General features: G+C 35.8%; 1 protein-coding gene across 2 annotated transcripts in view; it reads left to right on the plus strand.

The window, feature by feature from the left end:
* OXCT1 (3-oxoacid CoA-transferase 1) overlaps positions 1-9737 on the plus strand; it is a 169397-nt gene that overhangs the window by 69474 nt on the left and 90186 nt on the right. For both annotated transcript variants that reach the window (XM_027863610.1, XM_027863609.1), the window contains exon 8: positions 8737-8844. In XM_027863610.1, coding sequence (XP_027719411.1) covers positions 8737-8844 — 108 coding nt within the window. The remainder of the gene's footprint in view (positions 1-8736; positions 8845-9737) is intronic.

A 9737-nucleotide genomic window follows, 5' to 3' on the forward strand; every position in this document is an offset into this window, starting at 1 on the left:
AGTAAATGCTTGTTCACTGGATGATAATACTTCCTCACATATGATTCCCTTCTCAGTCCCTTGCAGTCTGGCTTCCATCCCACCATTTATCTGAAATGGCTCCATCCAAGGTACCTTGGATCTCTTAATTGCTAAACCCAAAGGCCTTTTCTCACTCTTCATCCTTTTTTTAAAAACTAAATTGTAGTCCCACTTTTGCGTGGATATATAACCCAAGGCTCTGTCCTGGGCCCTCTTCCCCTCTGTCTTTATTCTCTATTGTTTGGTGATTTCATCAACTCCCATGTACTCAGATGTCATTTTTATGCGGACTACTTCCAGATCTATATATCCAGCCATCATCTTTCTCTTAAGACCAAGAACTAGGTCATTAACTCCCTGTTAGATGTTCTCTTGGAAGTCCCTCAGGTAACTCAAATTTAACAACACCAAAATGCAATCCATTATCTCTCTCCCTGAAACCCATCCATCTTATCATCTTATTATTCTGTCATTCTATCCAGGGCCCAACTATCCTTCCTGGCATTCAGGTTTGCAGTCGCAGAGTTCTTCACTTTTCACCTTCCTTCTCTTTCTTCTCACATATCCAATCTATGGTCAGCTCCTGTTCATCCTCTTTCCTTTTCTCTACACTCACTCCCCAGGCTTATTACCCTCATCCTGCTTTCAGCATCTCTGTCCTGAGCTCCTTCTGTACATTCTTCTATAGAGTACCCTTCTATAATTGGTCTTCCTGCCTCTAGTTTCTCCCTTTTTGGAATCCATCCTACACATAGGTGCCATAAGGACATTCTTACAGCGCAAGGCTGACTATATGACTTCCCTGTTCTAGAAGCGTAGTGGCTTCCTGTTGCCTCTAGGATAAAATACAAACTCTTCTAGCATTTAAAGTTTTCCACAGGCTGGTTCCAAATTATCTTTCTAAATTGATTTCACATTGCTGCTCTGACAAACTCTAATTTCAACTCAACCAGCCTACACACTACTCCATGTATTCATTATACTTTTGCATCCATGTCTTTGGACTATCTCTACCACCCTCTCTTACCCCCCCCCCCCAAAGTTAGATATTCTCTCTCTCTTCACTTTGGAATCTTTAACTTCTTCAAGGCACAGTTTAGGTGTTCTTTCCTGCCAGAGTCCTTTCCTATTCCTCCCATGTATTAATACTCTTTTCCCCTTTGCATTGACTTTGAATTTATGTTATTTTGCCTAATCTGTGTACTTTTTAAAATTCTCCATCCATGTAATGTCAGCACTTTGAGGGCAGGGACCGATAGGTGTCATAGGTGAACTGGAACCCAGGTCTTTCTGACTCCAAGGTCACCTTCTTAGGCACTATTCCATGGGGGGTGGGGGAGGTGGGGAGGAGTGAGGTTTGGCACTGGAACAGGACTTTAGAGAATGTATATTTGTACACAAACATACCTTCACCAATGGCATTCTTCAAGGCCAAAGAAGATGTCCTGTATAAGCCCTGACCCAACTCCATCTTTCCTCCTTCATATTAATGGCTAACAAGGTCTCCCAAGTTTTCAAATGAAATTGGTTTAAGAGCATTGAGCATCAGAACACTACAAAGATCCTTTAGTGAAATCTACAGTAATGAGAAAGAGATTGGTCTAATCCAGGTAATGAGTATTTGATATATCTCATCAAATAGTTTGTTTATTTACCAGCTACCTGCTTTTATCCTCGGGCCTGGTGTTATATCCAAACAGTATTTGTAAAGATGACTGTCTTTACATATATTCTTATATATGTTTTTGTTGACAACCCATTGTTAACTTAACCCAAAAGAAAAACCTTTTTTGATAAGTTTAAATCACGAACAACAGTTAGGGGAACTTACAGGACTAGTACAAAATGTTGAATTTGGAGACGAAGGATCTTGTTGGCTAAATCACAACTTCCCGGTAATTTCAGATTTCCTCATTTGTAAAGGTAGAGGGTTGGTCTAGATCAGTGGTGCCAAATGTCAGTAGAAACAGGGGCCTCTGAATTCTACATGAGGATCCCTGTGGACTGCATATTGACTTAGTTGTAAAATATAATGTTGTCTGTGTTCTATTTTATTTTTGTTTATTTTGTTAAGTATTTTCCAATTACATTTTAATCTGATTCCAGTGCACTCGGGAGTGTTGCCAATGTATGTCTGACACCTCTGGCTTGGATGACCTTTAAGGTCTTTTTCAGCTTAGATCTGTTTCCTATAAATTTATGATTTTAATTATTTTCAATCTTTGAGGCAAATAAACTTTTTTTCAGGAGCCAAAGGTCTAGTAATCATAAAAAAGGAAGGAAGATAGGCAACAAGCATTTATTAAATGCCTGCTACCTGCCAGGCACTGTGTTAAATGCTTTACAAATATTTCATTTAATGATAGACTCCTGATTCCTTCTCCTCCTTTCTTCCTTCCCTCCCTCCTTCCTTCCTTCCTTTTGTCCTCCCTCCATCCTTCCCAGACCTGTGATTTCCTCAGTGTAAGGAACACTAGGTGAAGATGTGATCAAGCACCTTCTCTTCAACTTTGGATATATTATTTTGGTGGCAGAGAGTCCAGTCTAAAGGGGAATAGTCATTAATGGAGAAATGGATAAACAAATCTTGGTATATAAGTGTAATGGAATACTATTGTAAGAAGTTACAAAAAAAAGGATAGTTTCAGAGAAATTCGGGAAAGCTATGAATTGATGAAGAGTGAAATAAGCAAAACCTGAAGAACAATTTACATAATAACACTATAAAGACAAAACAGCTTTGGAAGACCTAAGAACTCTAATCAATGCAATGACCAACCATGAATTCAGAGGCCTGATGATAATGCGTGTTCCCTTCCCATGTTTTGACAGAGAGATAATGGTTACAAGATACAAGATTGCTTGGCTATGCATATTTGTTACAAGGGTTAAGTTTTTCTTTTTCTTCTCTTTATTTTCTTTTTTATGGGGGGTGGTGAAAGAAGAGAAAAAAAATGCTTGTTAATTGGGGAAAAAACCCTCCATTTTGCACTGATAATAATTATTATCAGAAGTGTGTGTATATATTTCATACAGAATTCTATTTTTGTAGTTATTATTTGACATCTCACCCAGGTTTCTAGTTTCATCATTGCCTCTGCTAATCTTAGGGCACTTTTATGTTTTTGTTTATTGTTCTGTATATATGTGTGCATTTAGCAAAGAAAAAAATAGCTTAATCTTTTAAAAAAGGTTAGGATGATTCTGAAAAAAAATACTACATCATTTTTTCCTCCCACAGCATCCCCTATTTTGTATCTATCATACAGAATTTGCCAAGTGTGCAGCATTTTTCATTAATGACCTTCAAGGGTCAGGCCCCTTCTTTAGTTATAATGGATGGTGCTGACTCCAAAACAACAAAAAAAGGAAGAAAATTATGGCCGTGTAACTCCCCTGTTCCCTTGGAAAATCAAGAATATAAATAAGTATTTGTCAAATAAAAGTGAAAATAGTGTCACCCAGGAAGGAACATAATTTTTATCCTCCTCAGAAGGTTAAAATAAAACTTTTCAGCATCATAAAAAGGGCTAGGGAGGAGGAACAATAAAGGATCATTTAAAGTGAAGTTCAAATCAATAACAATTAACATTTCCTAGCCTCTATTTTCCTGTTAATGAGTGAAGACATGTACTAATTAGAGAAGTCTCAAGTGTCTGGGTTTCTGGATAGTACCAGATGGTGCTAGAGAAGAACTATACATAGTACCAGTGAAAAGTCTGTGTTCTTCTCAGCTACCTTTGCTCTTTGTTTATCTGGATCTGGAATACCACAGCAGCTGCTGCAGCCTTCATTTTGATACCTTTTCCTCCTCTATTATCACAAGTGGGTATTTGTCTCAACCTAATGATCTTGTCATTTGCAGAGGGGAAAAAACCTTGTCCTTTTTCTCCGGGGAGCTCATATTTACTGCTTTTTTTTTTCTTTTACATTTTCATTACTTCATGGATTTGACTCTATGTTATTTTCTATACCATAGCTATATTCCCCCCCCCAGCATTTATTCTATAAATAGCATTGACTATCTGTTATCTTTCACAGTATCTCAAAATTTAGCGTGTTAAATTCTTCTGTCCATTTAGTTTTCAGCACCAATATATTTCTGCTTCTTCAGTTTTCAAGTTTTTTTTTCACAGATTGTCTGAAAACATATGTTTTCTTTTTGGTTTCTCCTCCAAGTATTTTCTCCCTATGCTGTTAACTCAAGTAACTAATCCTAAGAAAGCTTTGATTTCACATAGGAATTTTTCAATAAAGTTGAATGTTGATATTATTTGAGAGAGATATGTTATAATTATGACAGCTAATATACATGTAATTTCTTCTCCCTGAAAGTCCTTTTCATGTTGTTTTTATCAATTGCAGTTGTGATTCTTAAGATTTTTTTTTTTTGTTTTTAAAAAAATTCTAAAAAAGCGCATTCTTTAGTTCCATTTGTTTTGGAGTATGTTGTCTTTTCCCTTTGTAATAAAGCATTGTCTGGATTTGGTAACTTTGGTGTTTATTTGGTGAAGCAAGGAGGAAAAACAGTGAGGGAGCTAACAGCAACAGAAAAGATTTAGGCTTCTTTGATAAATAAACTCCTGTTATATGTAATTGTGTAAAAGTATTTTATTATTTTTGTCAGACCAAGATGTCAAAAGTGATTGATGACTATAATATCTTACATATTTCTCTTCCATACAAATGATGCCCTATCAGCACTAAGGGGGGGACCTTAGAGATCAGAGTCTAACCCCCTTACACAAATGACAATTTCCTATAGTAAAAATTACTTTCCTATTTTCTTACATATCTTATGAATAGTTGAGGCAGGACTGGATCCTAGATTTGATTTCTGGTCCACATCCTGCTCATTTGCAGCCATTCATTAAAATGTATTATCATTATCTTCATTGAGCACTCACTGTGTGTAAAGTACTTTACCTAGGCGGTGTGGATAAAAAAAAAATTAAATAATTCCTGCTCCCAAAGAGTTTACATTCTACTGGAGTGACATAACATGTATATAAAAAGTAAATACAAGATAATTTGAAAAGTAAGAGAATATCAGCAAGTGGAGGGATCAGATCAGTTCTCCTAGAGGCAATTTTAAATTTTAAAATGACTTTCCCCCAAGCTTATTATTATTCAAACCATCTACTAGGATATATTTATATTATTTTATATGTTATTTATATTATTCATATATTTCATTTATTATTTATGTATTATTACATTTTGTAATAAAGTGCCCTAAGTCATACTGCTATTCAAAACTAGTTGGTTGTTTTGTTATGTTTTGTAGGGATTGGATTTGGGTGTATGAAGTCAGAATAAAAGAAAATGATTTGGACATAAACATAAAGAACCCCCAAGTAATAAGACAGAGTCAGTTAACATCACTTGGCCCCGCTTACTAATCCAAATAACTGTTATCTTTGAAGATTAGAAGTATTAGGATAACTACCAGGCAGGGTAAATACTAAAAAGTGAAGAGATGCTTAAATATCAAACAAGGAAGTAGAAACTGAGTTGAGGCTTGAAAGAAGACAAATATTCCTAGAGGAAGAGATGTTAGGTATCAAAACAACAAAAACAACAAAACCCTAGCAAGAAAAGATGGTCATCAACTTTTTTTTAGTCTTCAGAACACAAAATGAGAAAACAAATTCTTTTTTTTCTTAAAATTTCTTCTCAAAGATGACAGGACCAGAGGAACATAGATTTAGAGCTGGAAGGCACCTCAAGGGTCATGGAGTCCAACCCCCTAATTTTATGGATGAGGAAACTGAGGCCCAGAAAGATTATGATTTATCTAAGATCACAGCTAATAAATGGCAGAGCTGAGATCATTGCTATTCTTTAGGGAACAGTTGGGAAACAAAAGGAATTGACCTCCTGAGAGTACTGTTACCTTAGGACCCCTCTCTCTCTGTATAGTTACTTCAGTTAGTTATGGAATAAGTGCATTTGCTGGTTTTGTAAGTTTCTTTTAAAAATAAGAGAGAATCTGAGTAGGCCTGCCTCTATATATGCATTCATAGCAGTAAGGAACTCTCCAGTGGTATTTTCTCTTCCTTCTATGTACATTTTCTCTCTTTTTTCCTAGTTTGAAAAAGGAAATATACTATTTCCCCTTCGTTTTATTATGTTTCTCCAGGTAAACTCTTTTAATTTGCCGGCAGGAATCTCTCTGAAGCCTTGGATAGGGCGAGTGAAAGAATAACTTTACCTGCTATCTATTGCCAGTAAAAAGATGAATATATAAAGAGGTTTAACACTTTTTTTCAATCGCACCCTTGAAGAAGAGGGGTAAATATGACTGGGATAGGATGTTCTTAGGAGTGTTTACCTGGCCCATTTTACTGAAGTGATTGCCTGCTTCCTTGCTTTATTTCAGCAGTAAAACATCTCTTAAGGGTGGAGGAATGTGTGAATAAATAGGATATTTCAGTTTTTTAATAGTTTGTGGATGGTTGTGGTACTGTTTCTAAAACGACTACCTCTGGAAGAAGAATCTGTAGAATTCACTTAGGAGGTTCAATTAAATGTAATTCTCCTTTGCACAAACCAATTCAGTATTATTATTATTGTTGTTGTTGTTATTCTGCTCTATCATTGTTGCTAGTAAAGGCCTTCTTCTAGTTTGATATTTAAACTTCTCACTTTTCAGTATTTACCCTGCCTAGTAGTTATCCTTACACTTATAATCTTCATGGATGATAGTTCTTGGGATTTTTGTAAATGAGGCTGATTATATTTCTGGGATGATGTTAACTGACTTCCTCCTGATTTTGTTATTTGGTGTCCTTTGTATTCACGTCCAAAACAATTTCTTTTATGCTGACTCCATCCCCTGCTTCATCACCCCAAAACAAACAACTAGTTTTAAAATAGTAGTTTAGTTTAGAGAACTTTCTGTTCTTACGGAAATGTCTTTTCATTCAAGTGAGTGGCCTGAATAATAACCTTGGGGGGGTAAAGTAATTTAAAAATTTCAATTATAAGTGAAAAGCAGAGATCTGCAACTTTAATTAAAGAAAAAAACCTGTAATTGTCCAGACTGGAGTTAATATTGATTTTTGTCATTTATATGATAAAATTTGCCCTTTAATTTTAGAAGTCTAGGTATAAAGAATGTAGCATCGCATTTTGCACATTTGAGTTGTCATGGTTCAGATCATACAACTTAATGCACAGCTATGCTTCTAGAATATTTTTCTTTGACATTATTGTTGCTCTAATCTATGTATGTATTTTTATTAAATTTCATTATTTTTCAATTAGCAAGTATTCATTTCCTTTCCCGCTTACTTCACCTTCCACTGGAAAAAAAGAACCCCAGATCCTTGTAACAAATTCATAGTCAGGCAAAAAAAATTCCCACATTGGCCATTTTCAGAAATCTGTGAATCCTTTTGTATATTTGGTCCATTACTTCTTTGTCAGGAAGTGAGTTTCATTCTTTAACATCGGTTCCCTGGAATCAAGGTTATTTATTGCATTGTTTAAAGTTCTTAAATCTTGCAGTTACTCCTTTTTACAGTGTTGTTGTTATTGTATCAACATTTTCCTGATTCTGCTCTCACTCTTCCTCAGTTCATGCAGGTCTTACCAGGTTATGGTACCATAGTATTTTATTACATTCGTATACCATAATTTGTTCAACCATTACCCAACTGATGGATACCACCTTAATATCAGTTCTTTTTTACTACTACTAATTACTAATTATTATTAATAACAGTAACATTTATGTAATACTTATTATGAGCTAGGCAATGTGGTAAGCACTTTACAGTTATCTCATTTGATCCTAACAATAGCCATTCAAAGTGGGTGTTCTTATTATCCCTATTTTATAGATGAAGAAACTGAGGCAGACAGAGGTTAAGTGACTTACCCAGGGTCACACAGCTAGTAAATGTCTTAAGGCTGGATTTGAATGCAGGTCTTTTTGAATCCATGGCCAGCACTTCATCAGCTGTGCCACATAGATGCACCCCAAAAGAGCAGCTATAAATATTTTTGTGTATCTGGATCCTTTTTCCTCTTTCTTTGATCTTTTTTGATTATAAGCCCAGTAGAGGTATTTCTGAGTCAAAGGGTATACAGTGTTTAATGACTTTTTGGGCATATTCCCGAACTGTTTTCCATAATGGATGGATCACAGTTCCATCGACAAACACGTCAATGCATGTTAACAGTTAATTTGTAGATGCAGTGGGTAGCCAACAGTCTAAGCAACAGTCTAAGAATCAAAAGTATTGTGTTCAAGATCTGGTTCTGACACTTAACTAACTCTGTTGTCCTGGGCTTGTCATTTAATTGTTCAGCTCCAGTTTGGAAAAACTTCCTCTGAAGTCCCTTCCAACTCTTAGTTTCTGTGACCTCTGATCCTTGTTTTTTTTCATGTAAATGTAAAATGAGGGCACTGATACTTTCCCTACATATCTTACACAGTTGTTATGAAGAAAGCATTTTGTACACTGTGTACATTGTAGTCTACTGCTATTTGTTATTCTTCCATTTGGGGAATCCAAAAAGCTAGTATGCCATCTCTTTCTTTTGTTAGGCATTTTGTATATTTAAATACACATACATTATCAACTTTGGTAGAGACCAGTTGTATGTTTTAAAAATAACCCTCTATGTAATATAATATATAAATAATAATAATAATAATCTATAAATAATCCTATTATCTGATGATTACTTTCCCTCTCTGTCTAGGTTGAAGAAATTGTTGATGTTGGGTCATTTGCACCAGAAGATATTCATATTCCCCAGATTTACGTTCATCGCCTTATACAGGGAAAAACATATGAAAAAAGAATTGAGGTAATTAACTCAACACGTTTGTCTTGCCCAAGTGGTTACAGGTATTGAGAGAGGGAGGTGGCCAGTATACCTTGTGTTGGGGGGCTTGGCTTCCATACTCCCATCCTGTGGAGTTTGTGGAGGTTGTACTCCTTAGGTCTAAGAATTAGGGTTCTCCACATGTCTTAGAGCTGTCTCATCACATCAGAAACTTTAGTATACCTCTAGAATAGTGGTTCTCAAAAATTGTGTGTGTGTTGGGGGTAGGAGCTCTTTGGCAAGCTGGTGAAGCCTATGGAGGATCTCTTCTCAGAATAATATATTGAAAATAATAAAATAAAATATGTAGGATTATAGAGGAAACCAATCATGTTGAAATACAGTTATCAAAAATATTTTAAAAACTCTATTTTTAAAGTATATTTTTTAAAATAAAAATTTTAAGACCTCATGTTAAGGACCCCTGCAAAAGAGAGAGCAGTTCTGAATTAAGAATTCACTGATCTTGTAACTTTTTTTTATGGATTTGTGAAGCTAGGTACCTAAAAACAAGTTGCATTGATATAGTGCTCATGAAATACTCTCTGTATAGCAGCCTTGTAAAGTAGGCAAGCCATTGTGAAATTCCGGGGCCCTTCGGTGCCTGTTTTCTAGCATTGAGGGAATTTATAAAGAATGGTACAGGTTCAATGGTTCTTATGTGAGGGAAGGACAGCTTTACCTTTGGTAGTTCTGTGCAGCTGTCACCTGGCCACCTACAGACCAGGACATCCATTCCCCTCTTCTCTCACTCCCCACTTTTCCAGTAGAATTCAGTTACCTTTGCATGGGAGCAAAGAGTAATTCATCTCTGTTCATTAGCAGCTCTGTGTGTGTGTGTGTGTGTGTGTGTGTGTGTGTGTGTGTGTGTGTGT

The sequence above is a fragment of the Vombatus ursinus genome, unplaced genomic scaffold, assembly GCF_900497805.2.
Source record: "Vombatus ursinus unplaced genomic scaffold, bare-nosed wombat genome assembly UNPS02014772.1, whole genome shotgun sequence".
NCBI classification, from domain to species: Eukaryota; Metazoa; Chordata; class Mammalia; order Diprotodontia; family Vombatidae; genus Vombatus; species Vombatus ursinus.